Source organism: Peromyscus eremicus, chromosome 2 (genome assembly GCF_949786415.1).
Source record: "Peromyscus eremicus chromosome 2, PerEre_H2_v1, whole genome shotgun sequence".
Classification (NCBI taxonomy): domain Eukaryota; kingdom Metazoa; phylum Chordata; class Mammalia; order Rodentia; family Cricetidae; genus Peromyscus; species Peromyscus eremicus.
In genome coordinates, this window is record NC_081417.1 from 113,608,894 (window position 1) to 113,633,010 (window position 24,117).

At 44.6% G+C, this 24,117-nt stretch overlaps 2 protein-coding genes across 6 annotated transcripts in view; one reads left to right on the forward strand and one right to left on the reverse strand.

The window, feature by feature from the left end:
* The window catches only part of Dock7 (dedicator of cytokinesis 7), a 197,855-nt gene extending 195,883 nt beyond the window's left edge, over window positions 1-1,972 (reverse strand). For all 5 annotated transcript variants that reach the window (XM_059254563.1, XM_059254562.1, XM_059254561.1 and 2 more), the window contains exon 1: window positions 1,866-1,972. In XM_059254563.1, the coding sequence (XP_059110546.1) occupies window positions 1,866-1,903 (38 nt within the window). In that variant the 5' untranslated portion in view covers window positions 1,904-1,972. The remainder of the gene's footprint in view (window positions 1-1,865) is intronic.
* Window positions 1,973-3,829: 1,857 nt separating this feature from the next.
* The window catches only part of Atg4c (autophagy related 4C cysteine peptidase), a 79,801-nt gene continuing 59,513 nt past the window's right edge, over window positions 3,830-24,117 (forward strand). The window contains exon 1 of the mRNA XM_059255842.1: window positions 3,830-3,992. Within this exon, the coding sequence (XP_059111825.1) occupies window positions 3,830-3,992 (163 nt within the window). The remainder of the gene's footprint in view (window positions 3,993-24,117) is intronic.

Below are 24,117 nucleotides of genomic sequence, written 5' to 3' on the forward strand. Positions count from 1 at the left end.
ACTAATTACATACAGCATTCTGTCCTTGGTTTGCTGTCTTGACAGTCCTATCAGCTCCACCAGCTTCAGTTACAATCTGCTTGCGGGTGATTCTGGATGCTAGATCCCCAGTCTCTCCTGTGTCTCAAACCAGCACCACGAATCTAATCAATGTTTCCATTTAAATGATTTATAAGCCATCGAAGCAAAGATGTCCAAACCTGTATCATCATTTCCATCCAATAGTTCTCCCACTCTTTAAACTGCTTCCTCCTGTACACAGGACCCCAGTGATTCCTTCCATTATCCAGCTAGCTGCACAGTTACAAAGCTGCATGTCCCCACTCTTCTGCAACTTCTACATCCACTCACTCACTCACCATCACCATGTCTACCTAAGAGTCTCTCTTGCAATGGCACATACTATTCATTCCCTGCCTTAATTTTATAATTTTCAAGACTATCCTTACTTGTATATGAGGCTGTTTCCACAACAGATTCTATTTTCTTTCTTGAGGCTAGTCCGGTTCCATCTGCTAACTCCATTCACAGACAAGAGCATTTCCTTTATCTCATACCTTATCCTCAAAGGTGTGCTTACTGTATGAGACATTAACTCTAACTCTATTTAAAAGAAATGTATAAAATGTGACCATTAATGGCATGCCTTAAGGCCCAAAAACAAATTATTATTATTATTATTATTTCCAATCCCAATTACAAATGTTTGAGGACAGTATGGGTAATACACTATGCTAATTATGCACTTTATACAAAAATGACTATTTAATATTCATGACAGTCTTATAAGCTAAGTACCATTATTTAACCATCTTTCAGATGAGACAACTAAAACGCAAGAGTTTCAACAAGGTCCCGATTTAGAAAAACACCACTCAGTGTTCGACTTCATCTTAGTCTCCCAGTAGCGCCCACATTCCTAAGAATTTATTTCACCTCTTAAGAAGAAAATGAAACACGTTTTAAAACTCAAAATAAAAAAGAGACGTTTTACACCTGATCTGGGCCAAAGGCAAGATGGAAAATGATGTTACTTTAATATAAAAAAAAAAGTGTCCCCAAACCCTTAATACTGTGGAGGTCCAGAAGCTTAAAAAAGCCTTTCTTTGACACATCCAAAAACCTTCTAGAAATGCCAACAAGCTAAAAAAGATTCAGAACCACAGAAATATAACAAAACCGTCAAAAGAAAAAATTTCACTTGAATGTTGTCTTTAAAAATCATGTCAGAGAAATAAGGTTTTATTGAAACAAGCCAACAAAAAAAATGCCTAGTGCCTTATCCATAAGTACACTCCATAGTTAAATTCTACAAATATCCTTTAATTTTTATCTGGACCGGGAGGTAAACTACTGGGAAACCTTATCCTCGGTGGGTGGCTTACTCCTAGGGAGGTGAACATCAGGCCCATGCTTAAAGCACAGTGAGGGTCGGGTCATCCATCTTCCTCTGGGGCGAGAGAAAGGACGCCCACCGAGCCCACGGGGGAAGCGGGGTGCTCCGGTGTCCCGCAGCCCGCAACTTTGCACTGCGGCCTCTGTGTGCGTGTGCAGGCGCGGATGCAAAGCGGCGGGTGCGGACGGGGCACCCCGGGTGCTGTCAGCGGTGGTGGCGGGTGCGGGCGTGAGCGCCGTGGCCTCCTCGCCGGTTCCTTTTGTTGGGGCGCCGGGAGCCGGGGCGTGGGCGTGGAGCGCCGGGGCGGACTCGACTGCGGACACAAAGAACCGCCCGGCTGCCGCACGCCCTGCGGGCCTGGCGAGGCGCGGGCTGCAGGCCCCGGATGGCGCGGCCAGGCCCGGGGGCCGCGCCACACCCACCCTCCCTCCCAACCCCGCGAGGCCCGGCCGGCTTCCCCGCCGCGTACCTGCTGATCTTCTGCGCGAAGGCGCGGCGCTCCGCCATGGCTGCGGCGGCGCGGGGCTGAGCGCGGGGCTGGGCGGCCTCCTCCACGCGCTCCCGCTCGCGCTCCCTCCCGCGCGCTCGCTCGCCCGTCGGCTCTCCGGACCCCACCGCGAGGATGGGCCGGCCGCCGGAGCCCGGAACGAGGGTACCGTAATGCGCCGAGGAGGCGCGCACGAGGAACCTCTCTCCGCCCCCGCCCTCTCCCCCCCCCCCCCCCCCCCCCGCCTCCGCCCCGGCCTCCGCCCCGCGCGCCAATCCCGGCTGGAAGTCGGGTTGGGAGGCCGTTGTGGCTGGCCGGAGCCGACGGGACACGGGGCGTGGAAGCCCGCCGCGAGCCCCTCGCTGTCCTGCCGCCGCGCACTCACGACCAGGAAGACCCAGGAAGGGCCCGCGGCCGCCGAAAGTGCGCGGAGCTGGGCTTTGCCCAAAGGGAAGGTTAGGGAATGGGAAGGGCCTTGCGGCCGGGAATGGCTGAGCTCGGTTCCCCCGGCAGCTCCCCGCTCCCGGCAGTTTAAAGCACCTTTCTTGGCACGCCTCGATCTCGTGAGTGGGGTCTGGCCGGAGAAACAATGGCTCTTCTTTGTAGAAAGAACTCTCCCGCGGAGGTGGTGTGGTAATCGCTGATTTGTGGTGCATAGCCAGGCTTACACGCATGGTTTTACTTAATCTCCACAACAGCTCTTTGAAGTAGATTTTCTCCATTTTAGAGAGAAAGAAATTGTCTGAGACTGTGACTAGCCCTTGGTTCACACATGGCAAACTCTTCCCGTAAATGTGAGACCCAGAGCCCAGGCCTTATCTCCAAGAACAGTTACTCCTGTAAAGAATTCTCTTGTGAGTCCATCCCAGTAACTCTGGCGGCTCGTTTCATATATGTCCATATACATGCATACCCATCAGATGAGCTCTGTTTTCTGCCCTGTTGATGTTCTAAAAATAATCTCTATCACTGAAACTGACCTTGGCCGTTCTGTCCTAATGCATTGATTACTGAAATTGTGATGAAACTGAGAAAAATCCCTTGGCTTCTTGTAGCAGCTCTCCTTTTGAATGTTGTAAGAATTTAGTAAGCCTTACTTGCAGTTACTGTGTGCCCCCTGTGTCTGTGGAGCATGTCAGGTCCAGTTTCCCCCTTCCACCATGGGGAAAACCTGCCGCTGGAAGCCTGGTCCCTTGCCCAGTCACAGAGTCAGAACTGAAACCCCCCATTGTGTGGGTCCATGACTTCCTGTCTGTGATCTAACCTGGCTTTCTGAAGCAGTGCTCACTCCAGTAACATGATGCTTTTAAAAACACTGGTTTACTGTGAGGATAGCCTATTTGAAGCAAGTATGTATTTAACGTCTACTTAAATACAGGTGTCCTAGAATAAATACAAGAGTGAACTAAACGCAGTTCTGCCTTCAGAGTATTTGAGTCCGTGGAGAAAGATGGTACAGAGGCTCAAAGAATCCTAAGTTGTCAATTAACACTGTACCCCACCTTTCCATTGATAGGAACCCAGGTGCATTCTACTTCCTGACCATGTGACTTTGAGCCAATCATTTAAATAAGGGGACTGATTTTCCTTACTTGAAAGCATATTGTGAGGATGCAGTGAATTCAAGGTCTTACAGCGGCAGGGTCGCTAGCCGCTGCGCTTTCCTCACAGGTGGTGGTGCCGTTATCCATCTTCTACTTGACTTGGTCCTGGGTGCTTCATAGTCCCTGGATGGCTTGCCTGCTCTCATGCTCCCGGCAGATGTTGTAGGCCTTTATCTCTGCTTGACAAACATCTTTTCAGTACTCTCTTAGAGACTGAGCACATTTTGCTTTGAATAGTTCTTTGTATACATGACTCACTCGTTGCCAAAGAGTCTAAAAGGACATTGCGTGCACTGTGAAGCTTACTGGAAACACAGTGGGAATGGGACAGGCAGAGCCAGCATGTCCACTGGAGAAATGGAGCGTCTGAGGAAGACTCCGCCCAGGAAGTGTGACCCTGACCTCAGGAAGACCTGTCAGTCACTGAACAAGTGTGGTGTGGGCCAGTACCCATATGCCACAGGGTCCGATCTAAAGGAAAGATACATGCAACTCAGCGATGGACGTGAAAACAGAACTGCTTTGGCTGTCCTGGGTTCAGGCTCCCCACCACCCTTTACAGGAAGGCAAGCATGCGCGCACATCTCAGTCCCCGGTACTTTGAGGGATTGATGCCCTCACCCCTGTTTTTAAGGCTGAGCCAAAGACCTAACCTGCCAAACGAACCAGCCTCAGGTTAAGCACATGAATCAGGCCAAAACCATCAGGTCCATTTAGAACTGAAGTCCTTGCTGAACCAGGGACTTCCCGTGGTGAACTTCTCTCCCTGGGTGTGGAGCCACAGAGAGCAGTGAGAAGAGAAAATACCGAAGAGGAGCTCCTTAGGGGCGTGACATGAGCTTGGACGCTGCTGGGGTTTTGTTGGTTTGCTTTGGAGTTTTGTTTTGTTCTGTTTTAAGCTATCTTGAGTTGGACTTTTAGTCATTTCCTCTTACCTGACCCAGGCTTTCATCCCGTCGATATGCGTGTTCATCCCTGGAAATACAATGTAATTAAAACCTATTTCTATCCTCAGAGAGTTAGGCATCTGTTTGAAGAGGTGAATAAGTATTCAAGAAACATGTTCAATGGTGAGGCAGGAACACTTTTGGAACTTAGTTTAGTACATCTAGCACCAATTTCGGTATTCAGAAATTATGATGTTCTCCCTAGACCGCTTGTTGCATTTGAGGCAGTGAGAAGTGAGCAGAGTTTAACTCCTGCTATAGCCTTTGCGGAGAGGCTGGGTGTAGTTCTGGAAGTGTCAGTAATCTGATCACTGATTGCTGGCTCCACACCAGCAGGAAGATGCTAGCAAAACAGCTTAACAGGAGCCAAGACCAGTTTCACAGAGTAGGCTCAAAACAGTAGATACAGGGGAAGAAAGCCTCAGGGCAGTCTTCCCATTAGATGTGCAGGTTTGAAAGACCCTCAAGCAGAAGACCTGGGGATATGGCAAGGGAAAGAAGAAGGAAAGTCCAATGAATTCCGCAACCCACCCTTTAATGCAGTACCGATGAGGATTAGGGATGGGGCATGCTCTGAGACTACAGTACAAAGTGGTAGAATGTGTGCCTCATGAGAGATACAGTTCTGACTTTGCAGACAGAATGTATTCTTGTCTTTAGGAAACAGCCCTGATCCACACAATAAGATGAACATGTATCTCCCATCGCTGGAAGCCTCTGCAAGGCCACATAGGTGTGGTCCAGAGGAAGGGCAGACTGGGGCATACACTTGGGTTTACCGCAGTCCCAAAGTACAACTAGTGCTGGGCTCCATATCCAAGCTGGAGATGCTTTTGCCTGGCTTTGTCCTTCCTCACACTGTCTTAAAACCTAGCAAATATAATTTTTTGCAGGGCTCAACTTTAGGCCTTAAAGCTAGCCATATTTCTCCACTAGTAGCACCAATGTTTACTCTGCTGTAATACTGTGTTGTTAGGTTATTGCCTGTTTATCTACACATTCCAGTCTTCAGCACTGTATCTGCAGCATCTAATGTGCTAGTTGATACATTGTAATCCCTAAAGCCATGAGCTGAAACATTTTCACATGCTGCTTTGATTTACATTTTTCCCTAAAGAGGAATTAGGTACATGTTTATTTGGGATACATTGCTGAGAAGCTAAAATAATGGCATGGAAACAGTGGAAAGCCCTTATGGTACAATGTTGAGCTCTTACTACCATGTCAACTGAGCCTCTGGTCTGTCCCTATGTGCTTGAGATAGACAATACACCCAAAATTGTCTATCTGAGGCCAGATGTGACTCTAATAACTTCTTGACCTTTTGATGAGAGACTCACCCTGGAGACATTAAGTACCCACACATGACTCTGCACAAAGCTAAGAGATGTGATGGGTGCCTCAGGTAGGAAACCAGCATGTATGAAAGTGTCTACCTGCAGCTAAAATCAGACGAACTGTGAGGATGAAGTGTGGGTCACCAAGAGCAGGCACTACAGAGATCCTGGAAGTGACCCAGACATTACAACAGTCCTGCCACATAAAACATATGTGCTACCCTGAGGGTCTAGAACCTTGTGGCTCTGCTCCTTTACAGAGCTGGGAAATGCCTGCACTCTGCACACTGAAGGCCCAGAGAACTGCAAAGGTTTTCCTATGAGCCTGAAGGTCTGAGAAGCAGGACAGCAGCAGATTGCTTCCCATCCACAGTCCAACAGGCTGGCTGGAGACATAGAAGAGCCGATGTTTCAGCTCTACAGAAAGGAAGGTAGAATCGATGCCCATTCAAAGGGGCTTGGACAGGAGATCTCGCTCACCTAGAGGATAATCTGTCCTGATGTTCTTCTTGGGCCTCCCACAACAGATGGACCCCAACTACATCAAGAAGGCAACTTGTTTTCATCAATATATGTGTCTGATTCATTCATCCAAAAGCACCCTCACAGAAACACCCACAAGGGCATTTGGCCAATATCTGGGCACCCTTGATCCCACTCAAGTTGGCATATAAAATTAACCATCACATATGGAGTTTGGCAACCCAAAGAAAACAGACGTAAAATAAAGACACATTTAAGACAGTTGGCAAATTCTAATTGCTGACTAAATATTAAGCAATATTAAGAATGATTTACTGGAGGTTCCTCAAAAGAAAAAAAAAAGCAACTAAAAATAGAACTGCCATGAGATCCAGCTATACCACTCCTAAGCATCTAGCCAAAAAATCCTAAGGCAGTATACCACAGAGATATTGGCAAATCCCTGTCATAACCTAATGGCCCACTGGTCTTAGTTTATTGCACTATATCTTACTGTTTCCTATACCCACAACCTTTTAAATAAACTTCCTAAAATTGTCCTGCTTTGAATATATCGTCTGTTTCCTGTTGCTACCTTGATTTACATGGTGCAAAGAACTGTGAGTATGCATACTGAAGGACATCCTTTCTTCTCTGAATATAGTTCCTGAATTATTTATGAATGAGAGAAGACCTGGCATTACTTGAAAAATAATCCAACTTGGGCTTAAATTAATAGTTACAACTAGGTGACAGGAACATGGGTGTTCATTAAGTAGTTCTAAGTTGAAAAAAGACCTGCAAGTAAGTTTGATGCTAGACAGGAAAAGAAACTTCATTGACTCGAGAAGAAAGACAGACGATGAGTGTAACCAGCCTAAAACAGACGCAGACAAGGATCAAGGAAATAGGAGCCAGTAGAGGAAATGCAGGTCAAGGGTCAACTTGGAACCAATGCTGACATCTTCCTCTCTCGCTTTGCTGGCATGAGAACTGAGACTTGCTGGGTATTATTGGATCAGAACAGATTCTGAGCCTCCGATCTGAGATAAGCAGATATGACATGGAGAAAGGACAGAATGCTGGAGTTCAGGGGGTTGGAGGCACAGGTTTTATCGAGGGAAGATCTCACAGGAGGACTTAAAGGAGGGAGAAAATGTGAAAATATCTGGGAAACACTTGGACACACTTGAGAAGACAGGTAGTTTTTATCCCGGACCTTGAGAGGGATGAAGATGGAAAACCACATAGGATGTTAGAGAGGAGGATGAGTTTGAGGGCACTCATTCGTATGTTTCATTGTCTCGCTGATGTGTAAAGCCAATTCACTGCTATCTGATGGCATAAGGCTGGTATAATGGAGGCTCTTACACTGTTTCATCGCCTCCCTAAATATAATGATGTGGGCCGGAGAAATGGCTCTGCAAGTAAAGGTGATTGCCACCAAGTGTGATGATGGGAGTTCGATCCCCAGAACTCACATGGGGGATAAAAAGAAATACACACACACACACACACACACACACACACACACACAAAATAAAGGATAGATGAATAGATACACACACACACACACACACACACACACACACACACACACACACACATGCATAGCCAATATAAGGTTTCTCTCATTGTATGACCAAAGCTGGCCATCTCTTTTGTCATATAGCCCATCAAGGGTCCACTATCTCATTACATCTACATATACTACCCATATGAAAGGGAGGGATGAATGCAGAACAGGTACACCTGGGACAGGAATCTTTGAGGACAAAACCAGGCAGGGCTGAGAATCGTAGCTAGTTGGAACATTGCTGGTACAGCCTTCGAACCATGGCAAAAGCCTGCACTCAATGACCATACTGAAAACTCACCAGGAGACAGCCTGTCAAATAAGGAAGATGCTACAACCATATGCCTCCTGAAAACTTTACAGCAGGCAACTAGATGTCAGAAAAGGTCAAGTTTGGGTTTTGGCTCAACCATGATCTTGATTTTGAGCAAAGCACAAACTTTCTGGATGTCATTCCTTAGCCATAAAGACAAAGGTCATCACGTCGGGAGGTGGTGGTGCATACCTTTAATCGCAGCACCCAGAGGCAGAGGCAGGCAGATCTCTGTGAGTTCGAGGCCAGTCTGGTCTACAGAGCGAGATCCAGGAAAGGCACCAAAACTACACAGAGAAACCCTGTCTCGGAAAAAAACAAAAAAACAAAAAAAAAAAAAAAAAAAAAAAGGTCATCACACCTGTGACTGCTGAAATAAAGGAAAATGTGCTGGTATTGCTATCGTGTGACACTAGAACAAGTAAGGAAAAGAACTGTGAAATGCTCTTTTAACTTATTATTTATTTTAATTTTTTATGTGTATGGGCATTTCACCTGCACACATGTCTGTGAACCACTTATATTCCTGGTGTCTGCAGAGATCTGAAGAGGATGTCAGGTCCCACGGAACTAGAGTTACTGATCATTGTGAGTCACCAAGTGGGTGCTTGGGAATGAAACCCTAATCCTCTGAAAGATCAGCAAGCTCTCTTAACCGCTGAGTCATCTCTCCAGCCCCTCTTCTCCCCAATATTTCTGAAGAATTGTATAACTTCCTTGTTGGGAATTGATTTGGGATAGCCTTGCAACAAAGGAAAAGCCAGATGATTACCTCTTGACAGTGTGTCAGGCCACAGTCACATGATCAAAGTCAATGACAGTGTGTCAGGCTGTAGTCACATGACTCTAAAGTAAATGACAGTGTGCCAAACCATAGTCACATCATTCTAAATGAGTCTGGCAGCTCGTGGCTTAGCGTTGGCCTATGCTGCTGCAGTCTATCCGCAGTCTGAGTTCACTGCTTTCTTTCCTGCCGTCCATCACTCTAGAGCGTCAAGGCCCTTCAAGAAGATGGTATAGTTGGTCACCTCAACTCTGAATCAGATTCCCACTCTGCTTCCATCTCTGCTTTTGTCTTTACGAATTTATCCAGTATTCTTAAGTTCACTTGAGATGGTAGTACATGTTTCTAGTAGGAAGATTTTGTTAAAACAGATTCTATAAAAAAAAAACTCAAATGAGTAGAACAGACTTCAAGATTGCTAAAAGTTATATTTTAGCGGGGCCTGAGGGCTCCTGCCTTTAATCTCAGCTACTCAGGAGGCAAGAGGATTGAAAGTTCAAGGCCGGCCTAGGCTACAGAGGAATCCGGAATCCTGTAGCTACAAGGCCATCCTGTCCAATTTAGTGAAACATTGTCTCAAAATAAGTACACCAGGGCTGGAGATGTGGCTCCAGTGGTAAAAAAGGCTTACCTAGAACTCATGTAGCACAGGGTTCAACCCTAGTACTGAAAAGAAAATCTTTTAAAAGTTCATATTTATTTAGAACGTTTTTTGTTTGTTTGTTTGTTTGTTTGTTTGTTTGTTTTGTGGAGCAGAGGATCGAACCCAGGGCCTTGCACATGCTAGGCAAGCACTCTACCACTGAGCTAAATCCCCAACCCCATTAGTAAGTTTTTTTATTTTTTTATTTTTATTTTTTATTTATTTATTTATTTATTTATTTATTTTTTGATTTTTCGAGACAGGGTTTCTCTGTGTAGCTTTGCGCCTTTCCTGGAACTCACTTGGTAGCCCAGGCTGGCCTCGAACTCACAGAGATCCGCCTGGCTCTGCCTCCCGAGTACTGGGATTAAAGGCGTGCGCCACCACCGCCTGGCCAGTACGTTTTTTTAAATGAGCCTTGTAATTTATTTTTCATAATGTTTCACATTTTCATTTATTTGTTGAAGCCAAAGACAACGTGGAGGAGTCAGTTCTCTCCTTCTACTAAGGGGGTTCTGGGGATGAAACTCAGGTCATCAGGCTTGGCAGCAATACCATTATCCCCAGCCATCTCACTGGCCCCTGAATCGGTATTTTAAAGTGCTACCATGTGCCGGGGGCATGTGCTGGGGACTGGCAATCAGTAAGAAAACAATTCTTGTTACTCAAAGAATAACCATTGGTAGGACAGGGTGGAGACGGGGCGGATGGGAAATGCTTTGATAGACACGCACAGAATACTTTGGAAACACAAGGGTGCTGTAGCTGATCCTGGAGTGCTCAGGAAAACTAACAACCAAGAGATGCTGACCTGAGGCCTGAAGGACCACTAGAAACCAGCCGGGTCTAGGAAACTACTCAAAGTGGGGAAGGTGCCCGCTGAGCAGAGCAAACAGCTTATTCGGATGCATTGCGATGTATGGCCGTGGCTTACAGCTGCAAATGGTTCCATGTGCTTGGACCTTAAGAACATGAGGCGGAGTTGCAGAGGCCAGTGTATGATGAGTCTGGTCTGTCACACTGAGGAATGTAAAGTACACACTGTAGGAAATGGAGCCAGAAGTGGGTAACCCCAAGGAATACAATCACATTTGAATTTGACAATGAATGTCCTGATTTTAATGAAGGAAAAAACAGGTTGAATATATTTCAGAGAAGTTCAAAGTGGAGGCCAGAAGACTAACCTTAAAAGGCCGTTGCTCTAATCCCGGGGTATTAGTCTGAGATTGGTTACTGTAACAGAAGCCCCAAGCAACAGTAGTTTGCATGACATAAAAGTTCATTCCTCAATTGATAATCTGTGAATTAGTGATCTCGGGTTGCTTCAAGGTCACCGACTCAGGTGTGTCCCTCAGCTGCACATTCTAAGATGGATTTCCTCATCACAGTGTATGCATAACAGCCTAAGGGAAAGAAACAGGGAGAAGGGAACACACTTGGAGTTTATGGCTGGGACTCACACCTCATCAGTCAGAACTCAGACCGTCAATCACTGTTTAGCTGCAAGGATAGCTAGGGGAAACAGAGAGCCGAGTACCCAGTTCAAAAACAGGATCTGTTACCAGGGGTAAAGAGGAAGGTGGATTTTCTGCATGACTACTAGCAGTTTCTGTTATGCCAGGAGAAGAAAATGGCCTGACTGGAATAGTGGTGTAAAAGTGAAAAGCCAAGAATCAGTTTGGGAGTGAGTTGATGGGCTGACAAGAGATTGGACCGGGAGAGGCGGGAATGATGCCAGAGGTGACCCTCTGATGGCATCACTGAGTTAGATGATGGGAGCAGCAACATTTACTTAGAGTTATGGTTTGGAAATGTTTGGTGGTCACCAAGGGTCCATGCAACTAAAGATTTTGTCCCCATGGTGGCCGTATTAGGAGGTTCTGTGGACACTTGAAGAGATGGGAAGTTCCTGATGTCATGGAGGGCATGGAGTCTTTCTCCTACAAACCCTTGAGTTCTTTGCAAGATGACTGCTACAGGGCTGGGAACATAGACCATGTGGAGAGCACTATCTTGACATGTCAAAGCCTTGGGTTTGATCCCAATACCAAAAATATTTTTAAAAGGGAAGGCTAGAGAGAAGGACAGAAAAGAGAAAAGAGGCAGGGGTGAGCAAAATGACTCAGTGGGTGGAGTCATCTGCTGCCTTGCCTGTCCCGAGCTCAAGCCCTGGAATCCACAAAGTGGAAGGAAAGAATGGACCTCCACACTGGCATCGTGGCATGTATACACACACACACACACACACACACACACACACTAAATAAATAACGAAATGTGAAAAATTAAAGAAAAAGAAAGGAGCCAAGTGCGGCAGTGAACAGTTGTGACAGAAAGCTGAAGCAGAAGGATCTCATGTCAAAGGCTAGCCTGGGCTACATAGCAAAATGATGTCTCAAAACCAAAAAAGGGGGGAGGGGTGCAAAAAGACTCCCCTACAAAGAGTAAATGTGACTCCACCTAGCCCTCTCTGCTCTCTGACTGAGATGCAATCTTATTTCCACCATTGTGTCCCACCATAAGGTGACACAGCCAATCGGTGGCCCTTGCTGTAAAGGCTTTTCAATGCTGGTTGGACTCCACGCCTCTAGGAAAAAGAGACACACAGTTCCCCTTACAGCCGTGTGCAGGATTTCTTACAGGTAACAAGCCTGACGAGCATTGCCAAGTGAAGAGATGGGATTTAGGGAGAAAGTGAAATCCATGCTTCAGCTTTGCTCCAGGCTTGAAGTGTATGTAGGACATGCGGACAGAAATAATCCAGTGGGCCGCCGAGTTTAGAATCATCACTTCTACAGGGAACTTCAAAGTCTGACTGCAGATGTTATTTGAGGTCTGAGAGGAGCCCAAAATCGTCATCCAAGAAAAAGAAGAAAAAGATGAGGACAGAAACCAAATTTTCAAAGACACAAGTAGAAAAGGGATAATGAGGAGGACAGGGGGAAAAAAAGACAAAGGAAGTAGAAGAGACAGGGAGTGATCTAAGGGTGAAGCCAAGGAACAGCAACTTTTCAGGAGGAAAAAAGAGAGAGACGCGGGCACTGTGGAAGATACTTCCAAGGACAAACCATTAAAAGTCAAAAGTCTCCAGTCATTAAAGGAAGGGGATGAGCATTAGTTTTCATTCTGTGGGGCAGCTCCCCCGGTTCAAAACCAGGCTCTGTCAGCAGAGATAGAGAGAAGGACGAAAGTGGCATGCACTTCCCAGACTGTGGGCAAGAGTGACCCCTTCCTTCCGGCACCTGACACAGGAGAAGCTGAAGGTTTTGTTTTCTGTATTAATTTTTGTTGGTTGGCTTTTGCTTTTGTGGGTCGTTGTTGCTGTGGGTTGAGCCAGGTCTCACTGTGTAACCCTGGCTGGCCTGGAAATCCTAGAGATTCACCTGCCCCTGTCTCCCGAGTGCTGGGGTTAAAGGAGAGCCCCACCATGACCCTCCTTCTTTTGCTTTGGTTTTCATTCCAGACAGGGTCTCAGGTAGTCCAGGGTGGCTTCAAACTCCACATGTGGCTGAGAGGATGACTTTGAATCCGTTTTGGATCCTCAGCCACCACTTCCTGATTACTGGGGTTACAGGCATATACCATCATGCACCGTTTACGCTGTGCTGAGAATTAAACCCAGGGCTTTGTGAATACTAGGCAAGCACTCTACCAGCTGAGACACATCCCAGCCCTTCCAATGCTGACTCTGGTGCTTTTACAGTTGAAGTTCATTGTTCTGTTTGCCACATTTCAAATAACTAAAGAAAAGAAGTGTCCTAAGTAAGCTATGACATACAGGCATAGTTAAAACCGTGCCTAAATGGTCCTTGTCATGCATGCAACGCAACTACCATGAGAGAGGTATCCTGGACTTTTAGGAAGAGGGTCTTGTGCCAGGCAGGTCCTTAGGTCAATGAGGCCTGCCACCAGAAGGGATTGTGGCACTCCTTCCCTCTTCCTCCATTTACCGGCCCCCCGCCATGAGGGGCTTTGCTCTGACTCATATTTCCGTTCCAGCTGTGCTGAAGGCTTTGCAAGAGTCAGCCAATCATAGATGAAAATCTTCAAGACCACGTGCTAGAATAATGCTTTTCTCCTTGTCAGTCCATATCTCAGGCAAGTGTTATAGTCACAGAACGCTGACTAACTGGGTTCTGCTCTGCAATATTTAGCTTGAGTGAAAAAAATGAAAAACTCTAAGTGTCCAGCAAAATGATTCATTTGTGAGTTGCTTAAAACGTGATGATTTGGGCCACTGAGATGTGGGTACTCGCTGCCACACCTGACAACCTCAATTGGCTACCCAGTGTGGTGATATATTGTGTACCCTAATAAAATTTGCTTGAAGATCATGGGAGACAAAGGAACAAGCCATGTCCTACCTCTAGGACTCCTCAGCCTGAAAAAGCTTTGGTTCCTGTCTCCTTACACATTATATACCTTTCTCCGCCCAGCCATCACTTCCTGGGATTAAAGGCATGTGTGCTTCCCAAGCAAAGGCAAGTGCTGGGATTAAAGGTGTGTGCCACCCCTGCCTGGCTCTGTTTCTCTCCTAGACTGAGTCAATCTCATGTAGTCCAGGGTGGCTTTAAACTCACAGAGATCCAGACTCCCAAGTGCTAGGATTAAAGGTGTGTGCCACCACTGCCTGGCCTCTATGTTTAATCTAGTGGTTTGTTCTGTTCTCTGATCTTCAGGCAAATTTTATTAGGGTGCACAATCTATCACCACACCCCAGGACCTGTGTGGTAGAAGTAGACAACTCCTGCAAGATGTCTTACAACCTCCACACATAAGATGGTATGTGCCCCTCCAAAATAAAATAAATGTAATAAAAAGTAGCGTTTGGCACTGGAGAGATGGCTTGGCAGTTATGAGCACTGGTTGTTCTTCCAGATGACTTGGGTTCACATCTCAGAACCCACATGGCAGCTAACAACTGTCTGTAACCCCAGTTCCAGCGGCTCCAAGCCTCTCTTCTGGTCTCTGTGGGTATGCGGTACACAGTCATACATTCAGGCAAAATGCTCACACGCATAAAACAAAAATAAATAATCTCTAAAAAGCTTTTTTTTAAAAGAGTTTTATGGCATGTCATTTGAAGCATCAAATATCTATATCAAATATGGGTATCTATATAATCTATAATATATAGCATCACTGATTTACTTGCATTCTGACATCAGCCTGAGTAAAACAGGATAGAAGTATATAGGGCTAGGGGTATAGCTCTGTGGTACTGTGCTTTTCCAGCACGTGCAAGGCCCCTGGTCCAATCCTAGTAGCATCGAAACAAACAAGTAAAAATCCCATCAGACAAAAGTAAAGTATGCCCTGTAGATCCCATGGGGATGTATGTGTCTCTTAATGAAATGTCATTTTGCTGCTTTACAAAACATAAAAATTAAAAAAAAAAATCTGGTAACCTGTGAACTGGTTATTTTGTTTCTTGGCCCCACATTAATTTCTTCAAACTGTTCTTTGAAAAGTGGATATAGGCCAGGCAGTGGTGGTGCATGCCTTTAATCCCAGCACTCTGGAAGCAGAGCCAGGCGGATCTCTGGGAGTCTGAGGCCAGCCTGGGCTACCAAGTGAGTTCCAGGAAAGGCACAAAGACACAGAGAAACCCTGTCTCGAAAAACCAAAAAAAAAAGAAAAAAAAGAAAAAAAAAAGAAAAAGAAAAAAGAAAAGAAAAGAAAAAAGAAAAGTGGATATAGGCCTTTAAAAATTATTTGTCCTGCAACAGCTGACCCTGACGTCTTCTCAGTAGAGGGTAAGGACAGTAGGAAATGCATTTTCCCTCCTGAGATGTTCACTGAGCAGGTACCGTGGCACACTTCTCCACGGGCCCTCTTCTGCAGTGCATAGTGGCCAGAAGCAGTCAGAGACATCAGCCTCTCCATTAGTCTCCCCTGGGTAGACTGTCTCTGTGAGCAGTTGGCCCATTACCCTAAAAGGTGAATTTCTAAAAGATTCCATGGCAAGTTTCCAGCAAAATTCTGTTCCGCCATGACAGCATGACATTGGCTTATGTGCCATCAATCGATCCACCTCTACACTCTCTCTGAAAAGGTCAAGATCACAGCTCATGGGATAAGGATGGAGTGGTTCTCACGTTACCTCAGCCCTAGCAGTTAGTTCCTCGGATTGCTGTTTCTGTATTCTTTAGAATTCTTTTTTTTTTAATTATTTATTTATTATGTACACAGTATTCTGCCTGCATGTATACCTGCATGACAGAAGAGGGCACCAAATCTCATTACAGATGATTGTGAGCCACCATGTATGTGGTTGCTGGGAATTGAACTCAGGACCTCTGGAAGAACAACCAGTGCTTTTAACCTCTGAGCCATCTCTCCAGCCCATCTTTAGAATTCTTACTTCATTTCTTCCCCATTTAAAAAATGTGTATGCTTTTGCCCACATGTGTGTACGTGCTCATTTGTGTGCCTGGTGACTGCAGAAGCCAGAAGAAGGTTTTGGATCTTCTGGAATTGAAGTTACAGACACTTGTGAGCTGCTGTGTGGGTGCTGGGAATGAAACCTAGGTCCCCTAGAAGAGCAGCCAGTACTCTTAACCACTGAGACATTTCTTCAGCACCTGGTCTTACTATTTTCTCTCCTTTCTTTCTTCCTTTCTTTTTTCTTTCTTTCTTTCCTTTTTTTTTCTTTTTTTTTTATTCCAATACAGGGTCTCACTATGTAGCTCTGGCTATCTTGAAATTCACTATATGAACCAGGCTGGCCTCGAACACATAGAAATTCACCTGCCTCTTCCTCCCTAGTGCTAGGATTAAAGTCATGCACCACCACACTCAGCTTGTTCTTACTTCTTCATAGCTAATTTCTTGTTATTCTACTCCCCATTTCCAGAACATCAAATTTATTTTGAATTTAACTTCTGCAAATTGCTATGCGATTTTTCTCTCCTGATTAGATCCTGAGAGTCACACTACAGCTCTAGGCAAGCTACCTTTCTATCAGGAGAACTATAGGACAGAAACAAGGAAATAGGATGTTCTTCTATTGCAATTTAAGGATCTTCCAAGCCTCCATTCTTTTGGAGCTAGATGGAAAGGCTGTTGATGTGAAGGAAAGGAGCTAAAGATGCTGTCAATCTTAGCTGGAATCTAGAACTTAGATACTCAGCAATAGTGAAAACCGAGGCTGGCTGATTAGCTGTTATCTTCCTCCTGCGCTCACATTTCTCCCTCCAGCATCTCTTTTTGAAGACTCCTTGAATATTACGATTTCATCAGATTTCAGAAGTATTAAAATGATAAGCTACTGTGTAGTAATTTCATCTGAATTGAAACACTCCATCCCAGGAGACTAATTAAGACTCAGGAAGTAAACCTCTGAAGTCTCAGGAATTCCCTAAAACTTAGCAGACTCACAAGACCCTCCTTCCCTAAGGTTTACATGCTGTGAGGATGCTGAAGAGACTCTGTCCTGTGGAGCTCTCTGCAGGCTGTGCAGAGAACTCCAAGGTTGCAGGTTTCTGAGTCATCACTTATGCGAGGATGGACTTTTTGGGTCTGCTACCTTTGAGTCATCCCTGCTCCAACAAACAGCCCTTCGCTCATACTCCTGCCTGCAACACCAACAAACTCATTGCTCCACCACATCGTCCAAAGAGTAACTCTGTTCATCTACCTGTATAATTCCTGTCTTTGTGGAAACTAGTAGTAGATTTCCTTCAACCACAGTTGATGAAAACTCTACTTTCGGGGTTACATCCTAGGCAAGCATGGATCTTGACCTTCCAATGTAACATTTCTTCTATAATTTCATGTCGAATCAAAGATTATAGAAGTTGAGTGGCCACCGGATTGCAGGGTCTTTGCAGTGTTGATTGGATATAGACAGACAATGTCTCACAGAAGCTACACACAGGGAAGCTGTGGGCTTTTCTAGAGGCAGGGTCCCTAAAACATCTCAAGCATTCCTTAGGAATGAGCTCAACTCTCTCCCTTCTTTTTCTGTTTGTGCCTATGCCCATCTGTAAGAGCTTTTCCTTTTAACATTGCCTTTGATGTAGATTTACACACATGTCATTGTTTTTTCTTTTTTGGTTTTTCGAGACAGAGTTTCTCTGTGTAGCTTTGGAGCCTGTCCTGGAACTCACTCTGTAGCCCAGGCTGGCCTCGAACTCACAGAGATCCACCTGGCTCTGCCTCCCGAGTGCTGGTACTAAAAGCGTGTGCCACCGCCACCCGGCTGTCATTGTTTTTTTTTTTTTTTTATTACTGTTGTTTTGTTTATAAAGGGTTAGAAAAAACCTATATAAAACAACCTATGTATTTTCTCCCTGGCCAATTCTCTAAGGATAATACTACATGACATATATTAATCATTTCAGAACCGGCCATCTTATTATTTTGTGTGGTAGAAAAGCAGATGCATGGTATATGTAGCAAATTTGGGGCTATCTGGCATTGATCCCCTCAGATAGTCTCATACTTGTTTTGTTTGGAAAAGTCTTCCTTTGACCTCTGTCCTTGAGGTAGGATTCATCCCAATTTTAAGTGTAGGAGTTACTTGTGACAAGATCAACCAAACTATGCACAACTTTCCCTGATCATAATTATTGGTAGTTGGTTTAATGAGGGAGGTTCTCAAAACTCAATCAATATAAAGCCATGAATATCAAGACCAACACCATTTTTTTTTAAGTTAGGGTAAATGCTCTTTTGCTACATCTGACAAACTGCTAGACTATAAGATAGAAACCACTGGGAGACATCTTACCTATTTGAAGTGAAGACGGGAAAGAGAACAGACTGAAACACAGGTGAGAATGTCCTCCTGGTCCGTGCCTTTAGCATGCATGGTCCAGTGTGGCAGCCACTGGCCATTTGTGATAACTAAGCACTTAAAACGTGACTCATCTAAATTGAGACGTGCAACACCTGTAAGGTTACACAGCTTTCAGACTTATAATATATGTAAAAGAATGTAAATTTCCTTTTTGGAAATGATTTATGGAGGTGTTAGGGATGTGACCCAGGGTCTTGTATGTGTCTGGAGTACACTCCATCATGGAACTACATCCCTAGCCTAAGATTTTTAATTAGACACTTTTAATATTGAGCACATATTAGAATAATTTGGGGTAACTGGGTCAAATAAAATATATGGGCAAAATTGATTTTACCTCTTTTTCTTACTTACATAACCAGTGGAATATTTTAAATTATACACATGGTTCATATCTGTATCTTGCTTTTAAAATTTTTTTTATTATTTGTGTGTGTGTGTGAATGTGTGTGTGTGTGTGTGTGTGTGTTTGAGTGTGCATTCCACAGCACACATGTGGAGATCAAAGGACAGCTTTGTAGACTCAGTTCTCTACTTCCACTTTTATGTGCATAGTGCAGATAGAACTTGGGCTTGTCTGCCAAGTGCTTTACCTGACTGTAATTCATCATGCTCTCACTGTCCTCCGTACATTTAACATTTATTTATTTAGGTAGGGGTGTGTGTGTGTGCATGTGTGTCTGTGTGTGTGTTCGGGGGTGGGTGATGTGTGTTGTATGGTGTATAAGTGGAGGTCAAAGGACAATTTTCTTGAAGTTTTTCTATGTGTCTACGATGTGGGTCCTAGGAATTGATGTCAGGTCATCAAGCTGGATGGCAAGTGACTTCACTCACTAAGCCATTTCACAGGCCCTTTTAGGTTTTTGGGTTTTTTTTTTTTTTGTTTTAGACAAAATCTCCAATAGCCCTGGCTAGAGTCAAGGCTATAGGTGAAGCTAGCCTTGAACTCGTGATCTTCCTGCCTCACTTCCTAAGGAGCAGGACTGTAGGTGAGTACCACCACGTCTGCTTATGTTTTTTGAATAGTATTAGTTTGTGCAGTGAACCATAGCTCAAGTTAAATAGGTCCGGACTAAGGTAAGCTGATAAATACACATTTTTTTAAGTCATTTCAAGTTGTAGTCTGATGAAATGAGTTGTAGCTAATGGGTTCGTAAATTAGTCTAGGGGCTGGAGAGATGGCTCAGCAGCTAAGAGCACTAGTTGCTCTTCCAGAGGACCCAAGTTTGATTCCCAGCACCCACATGGCAGCTCACTAATGTCTGTATCTCCAATTTCAGGGGATCCAGCAGCCGCTTCTGACATCCACAGGCCCCAGACATACACATTCCACATAGACATACATGCAGGCAAAACACTCATATATTTAAAATAAAGTGTATTTAGTCTGGTGTATTTTGTCCACAAACTACTCTTGTCTCTCTCTTTTTTTTTTTTTTGTTTGTTTGTTTGTTTTTCGAGACAGGGTTTCTCTGTGTAGCTTTGTTAACTTTTGTCTCTTATAAGAGGAAATGAAGTGCAGGGTGGTGGCGGCGGCGGCGGCGCACGCCTTTAATCCCAGCACTCAGAGGCAGAGGCAGGCGGATCTCTGTGAATTCAAGGCTAGCCTGGTCTACAGAATGAGTTTCAGGACAGCCAGGGCTACACAGAGAAACCCTGTCTCAAAAAACCAAAAGCAACCAAGGAAACAAACAAGCAACAACAACAGAAAAAGAGGAAATGGGGTTTAAAAAGACACAAATCAACTGAAAAATGACTTCTTGGAAGTGAATAAGAAAGAAAGCATTATGTATGAGTAATATTGTTTAAAAGAAGCATGGGGGAGACATCACCTGATTTTATTATGACAGAAATTAAATGGAATAGTTATTAAGATATCCCTAGTTAATAAGCCTAACCAGATCTTTATATATTGTGGTTTGGACGTGAAATGACACCTTCAGCTTGTGTTTGAACACTTGGTTCCTCCTAGCTAGTGGCTCTGTTTTGGAAGACTCTGAAACATTTAGGAAGTAGAGCTATGCTGTAAGGGACTGTGGGTAAGGGAGGTTGGGGTCTTATAGCCGGGCCCCACTTCCTCTTTACCCTGTGATTTGGACTGCAGAAGCAAAGCGACCAGCCTCCTCAAGCTTCTGCCACCATCCTTTCCCTGCCATGATGGGCTGTCACTCCTCAACTGGGAGCCCAAATGAGCCCTCCCCCCCCAAAGTTGTTTTGTTTGTTTGTCTTTGTCTAGTGTTTGTTACCTCAACATGAAAAATCATTAATACAGTATGTTCCCAATCATTTGTTTGATGTATACTCGTGGTTTGTACTGCATCCTGCATTCCCAAAGAATTGACTCTTCGCTTAGGATGGTTCTTCATGGGCCTTCACAATAGGACAGTGATGTGTGAAGTTCCTGCGCTCTACAAACAGCTCGTTAGTGCTTTACACAAAGAGCTGCCACCTGTCAGCACACAGAGTTTCCTCTGTGTTCTTTAGTGCTAGTTTGTTTGTGTTGTGCTTCCGTGATTTGGGTGAGGAACAGAATGAACTATGAAAGCATGAACTGAGCAAAAGAAGAGTGTGCCTGCTCTGTTCCTACAACATCTGCAGGGAAGACAGCCTAAAACCCCTTCCAGAACAGCATAGAACATGTGAGAAGAACCACTTCAGAAGGAACAGCCTAACCTACATTACATCTATTTATCTTATTTCCCAGTAGAGAGAAGGGTCACAAACTGATACAGGTGTTTTTCATTTATTTGAGCTAAAAAATGAATATCTCTGAATGAATGAACCTTAGAGAGCATGTATCAGAAAATAATAGAAACTTACCCGGGTTCTTTCCATAAATCTTATACAGCCACAAAATATTCCGCAACTGTGCCCGTGATGAATTACAGTCAGCAGAGATGGGGAGATGCTCGTAGGGGAAAAAGACCCACAGGCAATTCAACACCTGGAGCATTAGCTTCAAAAAGGAGGAAGTGCAGTCTACAAAATTAAGAACCCTGATTTATTATTTCTCATCTCTCCTTACCATGACTGTCTTAAAGGGACACTTTAAGTCTTCTTCAGGGAAGAGCATCCTGATAGGTTATCCAACCCCAATGGTTAGTAATAAACACATCTGCATATGAGCAACACTAAATGGACCCAGCAGGCTGTATTTATATGTACACTTGTATGTGTGTGTGTTTGTGTGTGAATATGTGTGTGTGTGTGTGTGTGTGTGTGTGTGTGTGTGTGAGAGAGAGAGAGAGAGAGAGAGAGAGAGAGAGAGAGAGAGAGAGAGAATAACAACAAAAATTAAAGAAGAAGAGGTAATGAATTTGAGGAGTTGGGGTCACAGGAGGAGTTGGAGGGGGAAACGGGTAGGGAAATGATGTAAATATGATACTCAGGTACGAAATTTTCAAAAATATGAAGACCTTAGGCAGGGCAGTGGTGGCACACTCCTTTAATCCCAGCACTCAGGAGGCAGAGGAAGGAGGGCCTCTGTGAGTTCAAGGCTAGTCTGGTCTACAGAGCTAGTTCCAGGACAGCCGGGCCTACACAGGGGAACCTGGTTGTACTGGCTAGTTTTATGTCAACTTGACACAAGCTAGACTCATCAAAGAGGAGGAAGTCTCAATTGAGAAAATGACCCCATAAGATAGGGCTGTAAGTAAAGCTGTATGGCATTTTCTTTTTTTTTTTTTTTTTTTTGGTTTTTCGAGACAAGGTTTCTCTGTGTAGCTTTGCGCCTTTCCTGGAACTCACTTGGTAGCCCAGGCTGGCCTTGAACTCACAGAGATCCGCCTGGCTCTGCCTCCCGAGTGCTGGGATTAAAGGCGTGCGCCACCACCGCCCGGTTCATTTTTTTTTTTTTTTTTTTTTTTTTTTTTGTGGTTTTTCGAGACAGGGTTTCTCTGTGTAGCTTTGTGCCTTTCCTGGAACTCGCTTTGGAGACCAGGCTGGCCTTGAACTCACAGAGATCCGCCTGGCTCTGCCTCCCGAGTGCTGGGATTAAAGGCGTGCGCCACCACCGCCCGGCCCGGTTCATTTTCTTAATCTGTGATTGATGGAGGAAGGCCCAGCCTGATGTGAGTGGTGCCATCCCTGGGCAGGTGCTGTGGATGATTGATTGATAAATAAAATGCTGATTGGCCAGTAGCCAGGCAGGAAGTATAGGCGGGACAAAGAAAGAGAAGTCTAGGAAGTGGAAGGCTGAGGGGAGGAGACGCCAGCCTGCAGTCCAGGGAGCAGCATGTAAAGGCAGCAGGTAAAGCCACGGAACATGTGGTGACATATAGATTAACAGAAATAGGCTGAGTTTAAGTGTAAGAGCTAGACAGTGATAGGCCTGAGCTAATGGCTGAGCAGTTTAATTAATATGAGCTTCTGAGTGATTATTTTATAAGTGATTGTGGGGTCCGTGGGGCTGGGCAGGACTAGAGAAAACTCCAGCTATAGGCAGGTGGTCTGGGTTCTGAAAGAAAGCAGGCTGAACAAGCCACAAGGAGCAAGCCAGTAAGCAGCATCCCTCCCTCTGAGTCAGCTCCTGCCTTCAAGTTCCTCCCCTGTTTGAGTTCCTGTCCTGACTTCCTTCAATGATAAACAATGTATGAAGTATAAGCCAAATAAACCCTTTTCTTCCCAACTTGCTTTTTAGTCATGGTGTTTCATCGCAGCAATAGAAACCCTAACTAAGGTACTTGCCTTGAAAAAAACAAAAATCCATAGGCTAACCAAAGAAATAATAAACTGGAAATAAGTTCTTTCATTTTATTTTAGCTTATTTCCCCCCAGAATTCCAAAGATATTTTAAATGACCAAATATTAAGGCATGCAGTCCTTTAGAAGGGAAATTTATTGTTTAGTTAGTTAGCCCTTAAAAAAACAAAAACAAACAAACAAAAAAAAGGTATGGGGCTGGAGAGATGGCTCAGTGGTTAAGAGCAGTGACTGCTCTTCCAAAGGACCGGGGTTCAATTCCTAGCACCCACATGACAGCTCACAACTGTCTGTAATTCTAGTTCCGGGGGACCTGACACCCATGGCAAAATACCAATGCACATAAAATAAAAATAAAATAAAATAACAGATATGGGGGGTTGGAGAGGGGACTCAGCGGTCAAGGTCAAATACTGCATTTGCAGAGGACTGAGTTTGATTTCCAGTACCCACACCAGGGGGCTCACAACTGCCTGTAATTCCGGTTTAGGGGGATCCACTGCTTCTGGCTTCCATGGGAACCTGCACCCATGTGCACATAGCCATACACAGACCCTCACATTTACACACATAATTCAAATAAAACAAAATTTTTTAAAGTCTAGCATTCTTTCAAAAAATTGAGTTTTCACAAATGGAGAAATACATTAGTGACTATCCCAGTGCTGGATATTTAAAAAAATCACTCCCGCTACCACCAACATGCTTCTGTTTTTAATGCTAGGTATTGTGTTTGATAATTAATGCTATTTTAACCTTTGCAAGAATGCTAGGCCTGCTCTCTCTGAGTGTTAAAAGAGGGACAAGATCAGCTTGAGACAAGATCAGTTTGAATTCAAGACCATCAAACTCGGGTCAATTTGTAGGGTCCAGGAATATAGGAATAAACTTAAGAAATGAAAACTGACAGCCATCAGCTTGGCTAGCAAAAAGGGGTTAACCTTTAACTGGGTCCCTCCCTGTTTTTTGATGGGCAGCTCTGTCAACCCAAATGTTAGTCTTCTTTTACTAAAGATTGCCCTTTGCGTGCTGGGCGGTGGTGGCGCATGCATTTAATCCCAGCA